Source organism: Bombyx mandarina, chromosome 05 (assembly GCF_030267445.1).
Source record: "Bombyx mandarina strain Sakado chromosome 05, ASM3026744v2".
Lineage (NCBI taxonomy): Eukaryota > Metazoa > Arthropoda > Insecta > Lepidoptera > Bombycidae > Bombyx > Bombyx mandarina.
The window spans coordinates 7,871,354-7,891,184 of record NC_143212.1 but is presented as its reverse complement, the minus strand read 5'-3'; the positions used below and the strand labels follow the sequence as shown (position 1 = coordinate 7,891,184).

General features: G+C 36.3%; 1 protein-coding gene across 10 annotated transcripts in view; it reads left to right on the top strand.

Annotated features, from left to right (window-relative positions):
• Positions 1 to 19,831, top strand: part of pnut (septin 7-like protein pnut) — a 42,836-nt gene that overhangs the window by 11,144 nt on the left and 11,861 nt on the right. Inside the window, exon 1 of one of the 10 annotated variants that reach the window (XM_089727353.1) lies at positions 7,739 to 8,296. The exons of 4 other annotated variants lie outside the window; for them this stretch is intronic. In XM_089727353.1, the coding sequence (XP_089583479.1) occupies positions 7,886 to 8,296 (411 nt within the window). In that variant the 5' untranslated portion in view covers positions 7,739 to 7,885. Of the gene's footprint in view, positions 1 to 7,738; positions 8,297 to 10,360; positions 10,836 to 16,504; positions 16,732 to 19,831 lie in introns of those variants that run through there. 5 more of the 10 variants (XM_028182988.2, XM_089727354.1, XM_089727355.1 and 2 more) reach the window with 5 other exon arrangements.

Genomic DNA, 19,831 nt, shown 5'->3' with positions numbered 1-19,831 from the left:
CCGCAAGGGAGGATTGGTGGAGCGGTGTCAGCTAAGCACGTGCCTAGCTTCTTCCAATCCACCATGGTCCTCGTATCTGGTTCGCGGTTGAGGGGGCGACCGAGCTGCATGACGACAGGTCGGTGGTCTGAGTCGAGTTCTGACATTGCCTCGATGGAGCGCAAGCGCAGAGTTACGTTCCTCAGCAGTGCCAGATCTATTGTGCTCGGACGACGCGCGGCGTTGTACGGATAGCACGTGGGGGTCGGGGGGTTGAATATTTCGAATGTGAGGTCGTCTATGAACGCGTCGAGACGCCTACCGTTCACATTCGTGCGATGGCAGTTCCACCTAGTGTGGTGGCAATTTAAATCGCCTGCCAGAATGACCGCGTCCCCCATACCGAGCAGTGTCTCGAGGTCACTGCTCAGGAGGGGTTTGTCAGGAGGGAGATATACGGATGCGATGACGATCGGCTGGTGTCCCGTCAGCGCGATGCGGCACACTGACGCCTCGATATGTAAGAGCGAGGGAGTATCGAGAGGGACGCAGTGCAGGGCCCTCCTATAGTAAATGACAGTCCCGCCCTTGCGGGTGGAGAGTCTGTCATTCCTAACCATGACGTAATTCGCGACTTTGGGGTCGCGACGCGAGGGCTTTAAGAAGGTCTCCTGCACCAGAAGGATGTCGATGAGATTGTCACGTAGAAACTGCTTGCGGCAGAGTACACAGCTCGGTGGCTCCGTCGCTGTCTCCTTTACGCGCGAGCAATCGGTGGTCGCGTGATCGTCTAAGCACTTCACGCAACGCGGTCGCGCGTTACAGTTACGCGCGGAGTGGCCATAGAGTTGGCAACGGTGGCACTGCCCGGGAGTGCCGCGTTTGTAGGGGGCCTCTACGGTGACCCCCGATAGGCCGCACACGGTGCGGAGACATGAGGCAATTTTCTTGCCCTCCGGTGTGGCTTCTAGTGCTGGCAGGGTGGTGGTACCCGCGCGGACTTATAAGAGGTCCTACCACCATTAATTACGCAAATTATAATTCTGCGGGTTTGATTTTTATTACACGATGTTATTCCTTCACCGTGGAACTCAATCGTGAATATTTGTTGAGTTCGTAATTCATTAAAAAAAAAAAAAAAAAAAAATTGGTACCCGCCTGGGATTCGAACACAGGTGCTTCGCTCAACACGAATGCACCGGACGTCTTATCCCTTAGGCCACGACGAATTTTCGAAAACGAAAAATTAAAACTATATTACTTTACTGAAACCAAACAAGTGGCATTACTAAGTACTACCTAGATTATTATTAGTTTTAAGAATATTTTTGAAGTCTATTATTCTGCTTCAAATCTATTAGATTAGTTTGGTAATTGCTGTCCTAAATATTTTATCACCCGTAATGTTCACGAGTATTATTGACCAGCCGGAAGGTTTTTATTTATCTGTGTCCAGTAAGTATATCGCGGTCAAAGATAACAAAATACCTCAGTAAGCAAACTGCTTAACGTTATACTCGTTAATGTTCGTGCAAACATTTAACATCCAAAGTCTCTACAGTAAAATGATACATAACTACTAACAACGTGTTAGATGCATCATTATTATATTATTATATTAGTAATTTAAGGTGGCCGTCTATTGTATTGCGATTGTGTGGAGGAGCAATAATTATCATAAGTATTGTCACAACGAGAACATCTTTTTTACATGAAACATTTATTAAGCACACGCGACTACTAAGCGGATCGACATTTTCAAAATTCGCATTTGTCTGCCAACCCTTTTATATATTATTACAGCAATTTGGTTCCCTTTATCATCCCAGTTCCGTTTTTCGATGACAAGAATATTTAAAAACGATCAGTGCGAAAATTTGAAAACAGGGACTATCATAAAATTATGTTATGATGAGAATGATAGGTTCCAAACTCGATATTTAAATCCTGTAAAATATATGGAAACTATTTTAGAAAGGGATAACAGAAAACTGGAAGTGCGTGTGTCGGGTGACGCATATTGAAAGGTTTCATAGTCACGATGAATATGTTAAAATTCTGTATAAAATCAATTGTAATTATAATGCTAATTTTAAATTTATGAATTTCGAATTTGATTAGTCTTAAAATAGAGATACTTGCGACCTTTTTTTTAAGTATATACTTCTTTAAATTACGATTTACTTCAAAGTGTTTATTCAAATAATCTAAGAACATTAGAAAATTATTAGTGACTCTTTCTTTATTTTTGGCATGTTTATTATAAGTTTATAAAAAATATTTATGTATTATATCATATTGTTTATATTATATGTATGTATGTATATATTATACCTAGTCAGGTCATAAATTCTGTCACATGTTTAATGTAAAATAATTGAAGCAAGTTTATTCATTATGTAACCATTCATATACCAAAATGAACTTAACAAAATATAGATTCTTATGACACTAAAGCTTATTCAAAATGACCTCCGTGATTTTGAATACAGGCCTTCAATCTGCGCGGCCAGTCGTCTATCGCAGCACGAACAAGGTCCATGTCAATATCGGCGGCTGCCTTAATCAAGGATGTCTTGAGTGACTCCAAATTGGGATGACGCTTTGAGCACGCCTTTTTCCTCCAAGTGTTGCCATATCTTGTAATCTAACGGATTCAAATCTGGACTGGAGGATGGCCAGTCTTCGTGCCGGATGAAGTCGATTTCACGCGCCGCCAGCCAGTCTTGTGTGCTCTTCGCTCTATGAGCTGGCGCCGAATCTTGTTGGAATACCCAGTGCCTGTTATTGAACATGGTATGAGAAACAGGTTCCACAAGGTTCGTCAGGACTGTATTTTGATACACAACTACATTCGTTTTTACACCTTTCTCACAAAAATGTACCTCTGTTAAGCCCCAATAAGAAACTCCCAACCATACCATGAGCGAAGATGGAAAATGACCTCGTTGGACACGCGGAATACGGTTGCTCGCTTCTTCACTATTGTGTGCGTACACCTTATGATTTTGTTTGTTGTAGCTCTCTTCTACGGTAAAAATTTTTTCATCCGAAATAAGAATTTCCCGATATTTTTTTCCCGCGTACCGCTTCAACAAAGCGCGGCATCTCTTCAGTCTCAGGTCCATTAGACGAGCATTCAAACGATGTCCTGTTTTTCTTCGATATGCCCGAAGCCCTAAGTCTTCATTTAACACCCTTTTCACCGTGGTTCTGCTTAACCCCATCTGAAGGGCCAACAGTTTCTGCTTACGTTTGGGATTTCTTTGAATTCGCGCCTTCACAGCTTTTATCACTGCTGGAGTCCTAACAGACCGAGGGCGACCACTTCTTGACCTGTCATCTACACTAGAGTCTTCATTGTATCGTTTGATGGTACGATAAACGAATCTTTTGGTTGTATTCAAAATTTGAATTGGCGCGTAACCGCAACGATGCAACGCAATAACTGCAACACGGTCTTCTTTAAGCGTCCACTCCATATTTAAAAATGAGTAAAATTCTAAAAGTATACATTTTTATTTTCATGAAGAATTCAAAATTCGAATTCAATAAACTTTTTTGTGGCCAGCATTCTAAAAGAAAAGTTTTTACTGTGTGACAATACCTGACCTGACTAGTTATTTGTTATATTTGATTGTAAAAAAATTAAGCCAGTAGCGTGCGAGAGAATTTGGGCAATTTACTTTAATTGATTTGGGAGCTTATATTGATTATAACGTTTGGACAAATCGTATTTTATTTCAATAAATTTGTAGAGTGGCTATGGTACTCATCAAACGACATTTGATTGATCGTGTACATTCGCGGTTTTATAGCCCACTGAGTTTCTCGTCGGATCTACTCAATGGGAGGCGATTTCGATGTGGCGGTAGATTCTGCGAAGCACTGCTTTCGCAGCTTGTGCTTTATTGCTAAGGCTTGTGTTAGCAAATTCTCTCAGGTTGAGCCTGTGAGCTCACCTTTCCGTCCGCGAGAAGCTGACGGAAGATAGCCCCTTAGGCTGCTGTCGAAAATGTAGGGAGAAAAAAAAGAAAAAGTCCGGTTTTAAATCGGATTAAAACCTGTTTACATTAATTTAGCCCTTATTATTCAGATAAAATGTACATTGGGCCTAATATAGTATGATGACATAGACATAATATGTATTTGTGGACAGAGGATCGTACACGATAATAGTTTGCCTGACTATTAATCAGATGATACTGGTATGCGATTCCGGTCTCCTTGAGCCACAACTAGTTCCTCTTCCTTCGTCGTTATAGTATCATCGACTTATTTTCTATCTAACTCTGCCTGTAATTGCTATGTAATATTGTATACTAGACATAGTGCATATTTTTTATTTTTTTTATTGCTTAGATGGGTGGTCGAGCTCACAGCCCACCTGGTGTTAAGTGGTTACTGGAGCCCATATTCATCTACAACGTAAATGTGCCACCCACCTTGAGATAAGTTCTAAGGTCTCAGTATAGTTCAATGGCTGCCCAACCCTTCACACCGAAACACATTACTGCTTCACGGCAGAAATAGGCAGGGTGGTGGGTACCTACCCGCGCGGACTCACAAGAGGTCCTACCACCAGTGAAAAATATTGAGACTGGTGTAACTTGTCATATTCCAAATTAGAGTTCTCAGCTGTAGTCGGTGGCAGCTGTGGTCAAGATAAGTGGCGTCATCGTACGCTTAAACTTTGCTGGGTCCGCTTAATACTAGATAGCCTGTGTGCGTTTGTTTCTTAATCTATGCTAGTATAAAAATGCTAGCCCAATTCGATTGACGTGTTTTCACGGAATGTTGAATTTGTTCGATACATAGGTAACTATAATTAGATTTGATTACATGAATAAAGTTATGTTTACGTTAGCTTCAGCGTATACTTGCCAAGCGCACGTCGTGTTCACGTCTTTGTAATATCTTTCAATGTGTTTACGGTTCAACAGCCTTTGCTGGATTCAACGAAAAGCAAAACACATTGCTGGTTTCCGGATGATATAAACGTTTTTTTTTTAATTGAGTCATTATGCTTTTCCACCGCTTACACACCTTAAAGTACGAAAATCTTTATTATAAAATTACCACACATGAGTTTAATATTATTATGTTTCCGGTGTACGAAATTTGATTTCGTCTACAATGTTGCTTGAATTTTCTTCGTCTCTTAAAAGTAATAGATTTTTTAGTGAAAAAGAACTCATTTAATACAATTTATTTTATCCTCATACGTTTTATTTCTTATAATGAATATTTGGAATACGTTGCGTAAAATATAACGAGTAAAATACAGGATGTAAAAAGTACTACAGTTGAAGGAACATTACTGAGAATCTTGAATAAATTCCTACCATAAACGCAAATAAACCATACCGTTATTTAGTGAAACGGGTGAAACTGCATCAAACGTATTTTTTAAAGTTGCTTGGTTAGGAATTAATTACAGACTAAAATGCGCTATTGCATCGGTAATAGGGTAAGCCAATTAGATACATAAAAAAGTTTAGCATTTGAAATGACATTCCGAATACAGTCAGTCTATTGGAAAAACTTCGGAAAAAAAACTAAATTTATTCCTAGTCTTCAGTAAGCACAAAATCCTGAATAATCGTGATAATCAGAATCTGATTTTGAAAGATTTAATAGTGAAATGTAGCCCAAGGCAAAAACTTAATAAAATAATTTTATTCAGTACCTAATGTGTTATTTGCCTAAATGTTAAGCTATTAATAGTTTATGTGCTTTATATGTACCTACATCTTTAGTACTGCCCTTGCAGTGACCATCTTTGCTTTACGCACTTCACACACTACAATATTATGCATGTCACGTTAAGAAAAAACTTAAGTAGAAATTCCTATTTCAGTAGATTTATGTAAATTGAAAATAACGTAGGTTCTTGACCTGGATTCGCAACCTAATGTGATTTGATGTTAAAAAAATATCTATGTGAAGTTAAAAGATGGTTTGGTAATTTAAATTAGTTATCTTTTAAATTTTTTTATTTTTTAATAACGCAATATTGGATTTTGTCATGGTGGAACATTTTTTTACCATTTTTCTTTTCTTGGAAATGTAGCGCTGGTATTCACTTTAATGCCACCTAGCGGTCAACTAAAATCACTGCTTACTTGCAGTTCAACACATGTCTACATTAGACTCTTAGTGTGTGTAACTTTATAGTGTTTAATGCAGCCAAGGAGCAACTTTTGTGTGAAGATTTAGTCGTATGCTCGAACCGCTAGATGGCGCGCTTTGGAATTGATGTTTCTATACTTAACTATAAAGTTAATTTTTTTTGTATTAATAGAAATACTGGATTGTTATAGTAAATAAACATAAGATACAGAATCGACTTCCCCAAGCTAGGATTTTCTTGTGTTGCGGGAGTGTTCGAAATACATATGAGACGAAACATGCATAAATTTGACCTCGAATATGAAATCTATAGTTCTATACTAATACATATACCTATAAATCTACAGTGCTTTTTACGGATGCCCCGTTATAACTACTGAACCATGCATCCGATTGACTTGAAACTTGGTATCCATCTAGAAAATACATGTACTTAAATGTATAGGCTAATATTTATATGAGTGTTGGACTCCCTACACCAGTTGCGGGGGCGTTAATGATGAGAATCTTGGTGGGGTAGAGAAATAATAATGTTAATTTTAAATGGCCAGCGAAGCGGACGAGTACAGCTAGTACATATACTATAATAGTGGTAATGAGCCTATTTCTATTGTGAAGCAATCTTATATGAAGATACTATACAATTGGAGTTATATTGCGATATCAGTTGGCTGCATTACCCACCTCTTGATTTGAGATTTATCTAAAACACCAAATAGAACAAATTCTAATGAAATTAAATTTAATATATTACTATTACTATATACTACGTATTAAATATTTTCTGTTTACCGAATATCGTTGTTCATTCATATGCGTCGCGTCGTACCTTGGAAAGCAAATGGGGGAGTGCAACAAGACTCGGTTGCAACATTGGGGTTAAGGCGCGCATGCGTAGTGGTTCGGTCGATCACTACAGACTGGTCTGACGTGACTGTCAGATGCAAGAAGCACGTGCTTGGAACAGTAATACTTTACTGGTTAATATAAGTACTTAAAATACTTAAACAAGCAACAGCGTTTCTGTCACCATGCAATCTGTAGGGAAATGCTGTTTTATTTATAGTCGCTTCGGGATACATTCGAGTATTGGCAGTACTTGCCGTAAATGTACATCCGCTAAGAACTACGCTTCTTGGACCCAGGCCGATGAACTAGACACCGTCACTTCCTTTTATTAGTTACAGAGTAACTGCGAGTGTATTGATGAATACACTGTTGTGTAACATTATACACGTTAATAGAGAAAGCGTTTATCATTGATTTCCATTACAAAAAATAATAATTAAATTAAATTAAATTGTATTTCAGCAGTAAATAATTATCATGTACGAAATTAACATACATAATATTTTTAAATATTGCTCAATAAAATCAACGTAACAAACATTTATGACCTAGAAAAAAATATACCAAAATAAAAAGCAATCAATCATTCACGAAGTGAGTTCAATTAAGTTCATCGATAAACATGCTTACTGTTAAAATGTTGACCTTGACAGTGAAAACACGAGTTTTCCACCCTTGAGTTCGTAGTGGTATGGCTTTAATCCGAAGAGTTAGGGTTGATAGCGGCGTCGAGTGCGGGGCGTCGTGGACTCCGCCCGCGCGCTCCTCGTCTGTACCGCTCTTTCAAGCTGTCAAACCGCCTCCGACTAGCAGCCGGCTTGAACGTTTCTACCTTAAACGCGCGGACTCACAATCGTAACGTGCACGCTCAGTGACTCAGTGTGTGATTTTGTAATACTCGCATGTCGGAAACCAGATCAAAGAGATGAACGGCAGTACGACGACGGTAAATAGTGGTGCCGTCAACGGGCCTGGTGGTACCGTTAATGGAATCGGTGCTGCTCCACGTACAGCAACTCTTGGAACCCCAAGCAGCTATGCTTACACATCAAGCGGCTCATTACTGGGTCGAGGGGGTTCCGCTAGACCTGTACCACCTCCGACGCTACCAAAGTACAGTGGCTCTTTTAGTGCTGGAAGTACAACGGGTCTCCGAGAACGCGAAAGAGAAGGAACAGGTGGATCACATCGTTTGGCAAGCTTGGAAAGATTGGCTTTGCGCCAAAGGATTATTGAACAAAGTGCCAATAATCAGGTGGCGAGCGCAACAATTATCAATAGTTCTTCAAACGGAGGCCTCACTTCTGCTACAGTAACCCTCACCGATACTGCAACGGTGAGTTCCCCTTTTCGTGCATGCACTGCACCCTCTCACAGTTTCCCCCAATCGAAGCCAGCGCGCTGCGTACAGGGATATTCAGTACGACTCTAATCCACGATGGGGTACAGTAATTTTTATTTATGCAAAAAATTGGTGTTATATTCATTCATAATCACAATCATTATTTTATAACTTCGACTAATAAAATGAAGTCGAACCGAACGTATTTGCAAGTTGGAAGATTAAGTTTGTTTACATTATAATCTATCAATGCGACATTCATAGTAATTTATAAACACTAGCAGCAGGTGTTGTTATTACGTAAAACGTATGGGAGTAAGGATATTTACAATTTGTGTTGAATAAAATCACGAAGAAACTGTTCGTAAGAGATAATTAGTGTTCTGTATTATATACTAAAATAAAATAATAATAATATTTATATTTTACTTTTTAAATTTAATAAGCAGTGATACAAAACTATTTAATAATTTAAACTCCGCTATAATATTATTATGTTAGTGGCGAACAATAGTCAAAGGCGACGGGAATTTAATTTTAAACTTAGATTATATTTTTGTTGTTTTGTTTGTTTAATGAACACGAATGAGGCTGGTACTCTCATATTCCCACGCAGTTCCTTATGTGATAGGACTGGTTCGTGTGCGAGGGTAAGCGGGTGACTGACCCCATGCCTTACAGGGTTAAAAATAACCTCTTGCCGCGGCCATTCTGCTCGCATGTGTCGAATTCACTAACAGTCATTAACTGTTTCACGGTCGCACTCGCACCCTGACCTGAAACTTGTAACTTCTCGGAACATTCATGAATACTGTTTCGTTGATGAAAAGAATAGCGAGGAATTCAGTCATTGAGACTGGAACTGTAGGCAGTTTTATCTTATCATTGATAAGTAGTTGTGAATCACAGATTTTATTGTTTTCTGCTGTTTTACTGTAGAGTACAAAAAACAAAACCATATTTTACAGTGTATTATTATTAAATTAGATTACTTTGAAATATAGGAGTATTTATAACACAGTCATTCAAATTATAAAAATGTGCGGAAAATTACAGTATATGTATATAGGTCAGTGTCGAATCACTCACGTGTCCATTGTAAATACTTTTAAATATTTATTATACATTTAATTTTAATGTAGAATTTATCATTCAAACTATTCACCGAAACAATTCTTAACAAAACGAATTTGCTTTGATATTTTTTACCAGCCGGCTAAAGCGGTTGGGGCGCGTTCTCCTCCTGCCCGTTACCTTACTTGGTAAACAAAAAGATAAGCACCATTGTGCAACTTACAATTCTCAACCTTCAGCGGAAACGTTTAAGTGTCATTTTGAAATAACTTAAGCATTCTCTTTGCTCTTTTTGTCACTATGGGCCCTCGCTTTTGTGCGTCTGGTAGGCATGAGTGTGACGGGCTGGATCCTTTTTGCGTCTATATATATGTATAGGAATAAGCAGTCATAATTAACTTTACCGTACCTGAGTTAACGCGCTCGGATTTACACGTATTGCTTTTGTGTCACAAATAATAATGATGATTGTATTAATAAACCAATGATTTTCCTGATTTTGTTTTTATAATAGGTACGGATATTGAAATTTAATTTAAAAGGCGTAACAACAAGAATGTAGTTCAGTAACAAAATTTAAGTTGCGGTACTTAAGTGGTATTTTAATCGAAAATTTTACTCGGGTTTTTACCTATTGTTATTAAAAGTTATTGCAAAATGTTAATTCTGATCTCTAATAAAGCATCCCAATTAGCTGCAATTACTATAAAACCTCTATCTTATACGGCAGTGTATTTGTAAGTATCAGAAAAAATTTTTTTCGGAATGCTAAATCTCTAGGTATACTTGCTGGCTTAAGGTGTATCTTGTTTCTTAGTAATTCAGGGTGTTGTTTTATAAGTACGATTATGGTAGGTATAGATAAATTCATTGTTAATCGGATCATGATAAAATCAATAAAAATTCACCCCGTATGGAAGCTACAAAACACGGCTGGTGTGCCGCGCCAACCGGCAGCCGGTATCGGTTGTAACTTAACCTCAAACTGACACAGTCGTGAATGGTGCTTCATATTACAAACTTTATCTGTTTTGAAATAATCTTTAACGTCTTTTATCACAGCTATTCTTTATCAAAATCGCTTAATTATCGTAAGAATTGACTTTGTGCTTTGTTGATGATCAAGTGGTTCGTCGAAAACTAAATATGTGTGTGATATGAAAAAAAAACGACCAGTGCTTGGTGTTGTGTGTTTATTTTGTATGATACGACTTCGCGCACATATTTGTCTTTTTCAATAAAATTGTGGAAGAGATTGTGAGCGATTCATTATACTGTGCTTTTTAAATTGGATGTGTACATAATGGCAAATCGGGCTTTTTCTACCGGCAATGGACCACAAACAAAGTTATCTAGATGCTCCAGCAGTGTGGGAGATAGTGGCACCGATAAAACTAAAGTCGGCTGGACGAGTCCAAGAGATATCTGGAGAAACCTGTCACTCCGTAGGAAAGCAGAGGTGTTTAATAATCTACATTGATAGGTTTGCCGAGAGATTGATGGGAGGCTAGCGATAGGGTTCAGCTATTTAGAGACGCTGTCGCCAGTCCGGTATTGATTCAGTCAGTGCTATCAGTATTGTGGTCGATAACTACATAATAATATGTATTATATAGCTAGTAACGAATAAGTACAGTTAGCCTTTTGGCGCCAAGATGGTGTGTCTTATTAGCGAATAATAATAAAATGTATTTCAGTCGAGAACGGATACTAGAACATTTTTGTGATTTTGTGATTAGTACTATTTTTCAGATTATACTTTTATTAATTACTAAAAAGTTGCGTCTCATTAATTATACAGTTATATTTTAAGAAAATAACATACTATCTAACAGCCAAGTGAATATATTCAGAAGTTTTAGATCCTCAACAGAATTCGAAATATCAAAAAGCCAATCATCAGTAACTAACAGGGTCGTTGACTCGTTACCAAGCATCGTAAGTCACAATCGCAGTCCGTGTTGCTTTAGCTTCAAGCATTATCTTTGAAATATGTGTCTCAGATATCTTCAATTAACTGTTGACAAGTATTAAATATATTAAATAGTAACAAGTGGTAATAGCAGTAAGTAGTTAATATTTGAGTAAAATCATCATCAAAACTCTAACGTTTAACACCGTATACAATAACTCAAATATACGTGGCCATTGTGCTCATTATTAGGATGTAAATAGCAAGTTGTACGTGCTAATTTAAGGGACAATTAATTTAACCTCAATTAACAAAAAAAAACATGGTCAGTGGTCAGAATCATATTCAAGCCAACAATTACTCTAATAATTAATGTCGGTAATACCTTATGGCATTAAAGTTTTGAGAAAATCACAATTATTTTATGTGGATAGAATAGAATACCTTTCACCTGAAGACGTATATTGCGTTCGCAGTTCGTGATCATACTAAATGAATAATTCAGTAGTGAACGACTGTACATTCATTCTGTTTCTTATATGAGTCGACTATTATCAAAGGCGGCAATCTGACTTTTGGACAATGATTGGTAAATCAGAAAAACGAATTATTGACTTTGTATTCCATTGGCAGTCACAAAACTCTTCGGAACGACATCTTAGATAAATAACAGGTTAACTATTAACCTTTATTTAATGCAAGTTTTGAACCGTATTCTTTGAAGGAGACGATTATATTCAAATAAATCTGTATTGACATATCAATAAAATTTTTTTGTCCAAATGCACAGATTGCCACCTTTGATAATAGACGACTCATATACGAATGATAAAAAAAAAACAGACATTGTAGCTTGTATATGTGAGATTTTCAACTGGATATTTTTAATTTATCATTCATTTTATTTTTCATTTATCATTCATCTTCAGGTTTTTGTTTTATTCGGTTTGAAGAGTGTTGTACTCGTAAAATATCAGTGACACAAAAGATAACTGACATAATAATAGTAATATTTATACATTCCGTAAACATAGATTTACAAAATGTATCGAAGATTTTTACTTCATACGGCAATCATGATATAACACTTCGTCCGACCATAAATAAAAAAATAATCTTATCCAAATAAATTGTTGTTGAATGCCAGCAGATCTTCGAAATGAGAATGCGACCCAGGCCACATGGTGCTATCACTACTATCTCCGCGACAAGGGATTTCGGATAATAATAGTGTAGTATCTTCATTTCATTTTCATTTTATTCCTCACCTCATTATTATTATAATGTAATACGACTTGGTTTGAACAAAAATAACTGGCTGTAATTCATCTTGGTTAGTGTTGAAATTCTACGATATATTTTATGTATCAATGTTCGTTTTAATGATGATACCATGTATAAAAAGGAATTCATTTTGTATTTAAAAAATCCGTTGAAACCGTAAAAATAGATATTTTCAAAATTTAAAATATGCAGTTTCATAATCAATTGCTTGAATAAGATTAAAGCATCTAAAATGTTGTTATAACAGATTACAAGTAATTATGTAATTCTTATGTCTTAAATGAAATGATTTCGTGTTTAATCTTCAGATGGAGATAATCTTCTAAAGAGACCATCCTTCGGATCTCTGAATGAACTCATTAGCCTTAACTCCGGTTAGCCTACGCGTGAGGATGCAACACCCACACATTTTTGCACATTTGAAGATTAATAACACCGTAAATTCTGTAGGCGTAGGTCTTCGATGTCGATCTATTTATTACGTAAAACCTTGAATTGAATCACGTATTCTCACGTTCGTCTGTTGTTGTTTATTCCGTTCACTTTGAAATTCTCATCTTGTACGGTCAATAACCTTTGTAGTACATTATCTAAGAATGTTGGTTCGTTTGCAATTTCTGTTTTAATATTCTGTATACCCCGGCTTGACTACACAACGAATGCACTGAAGTTATTGATTTTTATTAGAAACCGTCATACACTAGTAGTTGAATAAAATTAGTAATCAGCAACTTCGGCGTATCCGACATCATACGCATAGTTGTTTAATTACCATAAAGGAAACCAGTGCTCCTAGTGAAGAACCAACTGCTTTCGTGTAAATAGCTTCCAATTTAATTTACCTCATTAGCATTCACTAGAAAAATAATAATTTGAAACTTACTTTGAGTCTTTTAAAGGACAATCATAAACAAAGTCTGCTGACAGAATAGTATAATTAGAATCGTAAATTTATCCTAAATATATATATTTTTAAATGTTAAGGTTCTCTTGCTTTCGCTTTCGGGAAAGGAACACCTAATGTTAGTGTTTAATCGCTCGATCTAAACTGTAAATATGTACCTATATGCAATAACTTAAAAATTGTGACAAAGACATATACCACATTGAGAAAGTTCCAACGTTTAATGAGCCAACGACCTTAATGATCGTCTTGTTATATGTGGTGAAATCGGAGCAATCGGAACTCTAGTATATATTTGCAATAACAATTGCCTAGTCTTCAATAACGATTAAGTCTTCGCCACACAACCCAGTTGCATCTATTTAACCCACAATAATAAGTTCATAGAGAATTATATAGACTTCTAAACAGTACTGAGACGTTTAATGTTTGTGCAGTATATGCAGGTCAATATCCCGTGGAAGTTATTTTAATTACTTAAACTATTATTACTGTCATCTACCCGTGAAGTTTAACAAACATTGTTATGGATAGTTGACACATTCAAATACTGCTTGTCGATATGTAAATAGACTCATTAAGTAAACGATTATATGTTGTTAATGCATATATTTGTACAACTAGAATATGTTGGTTCTAGCTCACGAAAAAACTGACGAGGTTTAGTTGAGATTGTAAATATAACAATTATGACGCGAATGAATCATACATGAAGAGTCACTGTGGTTTCTCGACTGGCTAATGGCAAGTATGGCGCCTCGAGTAAAAACTTTTAAATTATTATGTACAATTGTACAGAATATGTCTGAGCGGCCTTTCACTGAAAAGAACAGTAGCGGTCGACGTGAACCTGTTATTAATTTGGATTAATTTCATACCTATTCCATTATTGCAATTAGTGTGTCAAACACGTCAGTTTTCAAAGTTAGTAATGGAAGCACTGTAGTTAGTGTATAGTAATGCAAATGTATAGAAACACTTATAGTTTTCGTGCTCGTTCGATTCAAATACGAGATTAAACCGTGAACGTGTGTGGAATTATGTCTATGATTCTCTTGATAACTACAAAGTACTAACGGCACTAGTAAAGACGATGAATGTAAATTAATATTGAATTTATGTAGATACATACTAGCTAAATGTGTTAATATTGTTGTTTATTAAACTGTAACAAATGAGCCAAGCCCGTTCTTTTGATTCTTGTCGCCTGTCGACTCTGAGCACAATAAAGCATTGTCGAGACCCAATCATTCGTGTAATGACTGCCCAAGCTTTTACTATCAAAATTTGGAATGTAATAGTGATCATTTCATACTAGTGAAATGTAATATTCGGTGAAATATGTTTGTTTCATAGTACGTGAAATAAATACGTGATCACTGCGAAAATGGTGATTCTTTCAAATTTATGATCATTATGAAAAAAATATATTCTTAAATAGTATTAAATAATATCCATAGTTAAAAAAAAACGGAACTGAAAATTAAATTAATCGTTTTTTTTATCCTGGTTATCTGGTCAGAAAAAAATAATTATTGGATTTTCGTTGGTCCTTGATACGTGTGCAATTTTCCATTTAACCAGATGTGTTGAAGTTCTTGAAAATGAGGTTCAAAGATTCCGCTCCGCTAAACTAATAACGTCATGTTAAAAATCTCAGGAATCGGGACTGAGAAGTGAAATTGAAAAGTCTGACGATCTGAGTTTGAATATACCATGAGAATTAAGTAAAATTCAGAATAAAACTAAAACTTTCAGACCCAATTTGATTTATATGGAAAGTTTTTTTTCTGTAAGTGAATTCGTCAATTTTATTCTCTTTGTCGTGACGTCCGCTATTCCAAAGAATATCCTTTTTTTTTTAGGATTGAAGGATTACTGGTGGCCCGGAGGCCTTTCCAATTTCACCAGGACAGGTGGGCAAGCAAAGGCTCAGCCAGGAGGGGTGGGATTTGCTAATAGCTGTCCGAGCGCCTCCGAAGGAGACCTAACAACTCAAAAGCAGCTGCTTCGCGAATGAATCTACCACCGGATCGGAATCTCGATCCGCTGAGAAGATCCGGCGAGAAACTCAGCGAGCTGATTCATGGGTTAGGTTGCACGCCGAACTCTTTGTCGAGTTCGACGACTACGGTTACCGGGATCCCTAAGCCTGCTCCTAGTGTTAGAGCTGAAGGCCTCTAATGCAAAGGTTATTGGATCTGATGGATCCGTAAGGACGTGTCTAGGGCGTCGACGGTGACTGGCTCCTGCGTGATCAGGATTCGGGGAGTAGTCAGCGGCGGCAACGATAAGGCGATTATCATGACGGATAACCTTATATACCAAAGAATATCGATGCAACTACTGTCTAGTCACCATCGACGGCTTCCTAAAATGACATAAAAAACCTATATAACCATTCACACACTGACAATTAAAATGTTTGCCTGTTTCATAACATATATTATGTGTATCTATGCGAAACTGTTGGCATTTCAGGGAAGGTTTCTACCTAATATATTTGGTTGATAGTACCTTCAAAGGATAATCATTTAGACATAATATGTAGGTGCTTCAAATTAATTATATACATTTAAGTTCAAATAATCAGCGTTACTCACAGCAAAGCGTAGTCATGGTTCACTAGTTTACCTATCTTGTTTTCATTTATTTGTACATAAATTCCAAATAACATTATTCGAACTGTTTATTTATAATAATCGGTTCGTAATTAATATCGTTATCGTGATAAAGTAGGACTAGTAGAAAGAAATAGCGATAAGTAGTTATCTTCGTCGCAAATTACTAATACTTTAGTACCTACTCGAATGTGTCGGCGGTGTGTAGTTTCTAAATTAACATTTCATTAAAAACTACCCTGAATGAAATAACCTCGACTACCTTCATAATATGACTACTATAATTATGTATACTTACTTTTGTTATCAACATTTTGACTGACTAATGATCAATTACATATTAGTCAGCATAGTCGTATTACCACGTTTTGCAAACACTGAACAATACGGTACAGTAAATTTTTACTCAGTTGAGTAAACGACAAACATTGAGGACCATCGCCCGTGTATCACGCCTTCCATATTCCAAGTTCGTTTTCCTCTATGTTAATATTGAGTGTAAATAGTTGTTACAGTTTAAAATATTGTGATACTTGAGTGTGTTTATGACAGGATGAGAACGATGTTCAACAGTTTTAAAAAGAGGTTAAGTTTGAAAAAAGTTAAGAGAAGTGAACCTCCATGCGACGATGACGTAAGTTCGATATTATGTCGTGAACAATTTTATTTTGATTGACAAATGAATCGTACTTTAACCAAATCCTTTTCATTTGTTTATATTTAAACAAGTAAATAAACAAATTCCTTGTCAGTTTAGATTGTAATGCAGTTTATTTACAAATTCGCATGTGTATTTTGTAAACAATTCGCGTAGGGGAATGTCAGAACATTGCAACCCATCAGTTGGCGGGCAAGATTTCGACGTATACGTTTGAATTCGGTGTGCATATGTAATGCAATCAAATGAGAATATAATATATGTTAGTGTGGGAACATGCCGCAATGTGTTATGTGCATTATGCGTTGGTTGTCAATGTTGAAACTTTTTCGTGAACGTAAACGTCAGCTGACTGACACGTGTTCGGATTCTTCAGTTTGGTACATTGTACAACATGACATGGTTTGAACCTAAGACCATTGGTTTTCTTGCTCTATACACTAGTCTTTTTGTAAAACACCTTTTGGTCTCAAAAGACAAGACCTATGTTTTATTCGTTTTTATGGTTATTGGTGGGGACTGGAGATCTCGCAAAGTATTTCGTTTTCGCATAACGATTTATAATTCGAATTAACGCGAATTTGAAGATTGACGTCATTATTCAAAGTTCTCAGTGAAACATGATATTAAAGGGGTCATGATTTCATCATTTCTGAACGGACTTAAATTTGGTTTTTATTGTCTTGGCCGACTGTTCACGCGGGGTCATTGTAAATGAAAAGTGATGATAAGAGAATGATTTATTTCTCATAATATTGAATAAATTTAAACTTGCCAAGTGATTTAGAAACCATGATCGGTATTTACACATTATTATTTAATACACTTAAACTTATATTCTTCTGTTGATGTCTTGAGTTTAAGGTTAAGTGAGTAAATGATATAAATAACGTACTAAAACGATATTATTAATAGAAACAGATGTCTCAAGACAGACTTAAACGGTCGTCGCACTTCTCAAGGAACCCGGAGTTGCACTTATATTGTTAGTTATCTGTGCGTATTTGCATACTCGTGATCTTATTCATTTAATCTAAATATAAATAGGCGAAGATAAAAGTTAAGTACCATTTTTCGCTCTGTTTGTCAAAATATCAATAGCAAAACAAGCAAGAAAATGTAATATGTAAAATCTTGAGATGTCAGTGATTACACTATAATCATACTTTTGGTCGTCATTGGCAGGACACTGTTCTATATAATTGTTTCTTTGTTACTGTTGATTAGATTTCCAAACAGTTTCCAGCTTTAGTTCGAATATTGTTGCTTAAAGGACGTACAGTAAATTGTCATTAATTTAATTAAATATTTCTAGAAAATACGATTTGTAAATGTATTTCCTGTTATTGACATTCAAAGTAGATAAAACCACTGTGATCTTGTGCGACTTACATTAAGAATGAAGATCTAGTTTAAATTGAAGGCGTTGTTTGGTTTTATGTGCATAGGTGTCTGTAATGACATTGTGTTTCAGCTTTCGCTCTTGGCGCCTAAATGTAAACTTACAATAACAACTGATGAATTACTCAATACTAGTGGTCCCCCAGTAGTCGAAATTTGACTATAATTACTTGACATTATAAGTTTGAACATTAATATGGGTCTATTGTCAAAGACATGGCGAAATCTGTTCTATAATCACAGATTTCGCCAAGGCTACACTATAGACAAATAATATTAAAGACAAACAATATTGATCTATTGTCAATTTGACCACAGACTTTAAACAATAACAAAAGTTGACAATACCAAAAAGAGAGTATGTATATGTGTTGTGTCAAATACATGGTGGTGTGTGTAATGTTTTTTTATTGATTTAATGTATTTTTGTATACATAATTAAAAAAAATATTAACATTCTGCACTCCTTCTCTATATTCTTTATCAGTGTGGGAAATTTCATACTCCTCTGTTCGCGCAATTTTAATAAAAAAGGGTATTACGTTTTTGGTTCACGTATTCATAGATATAGATAGAAATAGAGACACATCACGAACAATATCGCCGATTTTAGTTTCTGAAGTTTAAAGTAAAAAAAGCGGCAAGCAACATTATTCGCCAAAAAACAAAAGTAAGACGAGAACGAATCATTACGGTTTCGGGATATTCGTCTTAGTCATTTTGAACGTTTGAAGAATACTATATTATAGTAATTTATAACTCTGAGACGCATTACCTTGTATCGGTGAGTCATCTGTCGCCGGAGTACGGAGCCGGCTAGACCGACTCGAGTGTGTACGACACTCCACCTACTTATTTAACATGTACTCACTACACTGAACAGCGTTATACACAGATTTTATCAATTATAATCAACAAGCTATAATGGAAAACACAATATATGTTAGTACAAATAGTGTATTCGCGAAGCTGTGCCACATTATTATTTTTCGCTGCGGGAGTCTTTTTTTTATACCTTCGGGGAGCATTTGATTACCTTTGATTGAACAGTTGCTCACAAGACTCGCTTGGGGTTTACCAGAGCTCATAGACAGCACTTCGTCATCACCGCTTCAGCTACGAGGCCGAAGATCTAATTGTAATAGTCACTTCAGTGTGAAAGGATTACGCTAAAACGAAACGCATTGTATATTGTTTTTTTTTATTGCCTTCATGGGTGGACGAGCTCACAGCCCACCTGGTGTTAAGTGGTTACTGGAGCCTATAGACATCTACAACGTAAATGCGCCACCCACCTTGAGATATAAGTTCTAAGATCTCAGTATAGTTGCTGCGGAAATAGGCAAGACGGTGGTACTGACCCATTCAACTCCCAACATACCCTACCGCCTATAGTAATATGCTGTCTGTAAGTTATCAAATCAAGAAAATAATGGAAATGGTTTCAATGTCTCTCGTAAAATAGTAAAGATAGAACAATCATGTTTCGCGTAGGCTAATGTTAAAAGTGAAAACGCTCCACTGGTCTTGTTTAAATTTATCAGAAACCGGTTTTTAAATTAATTTATTAGTCATGAAACAACTTTGTCGCGTTTATTTCTAGCTCGATTCGTTTTACTTTTATCAATAAGTCGCTCTTTCATTTTAGTTAAAAAAAACTTTTGTTCGTTTTTCA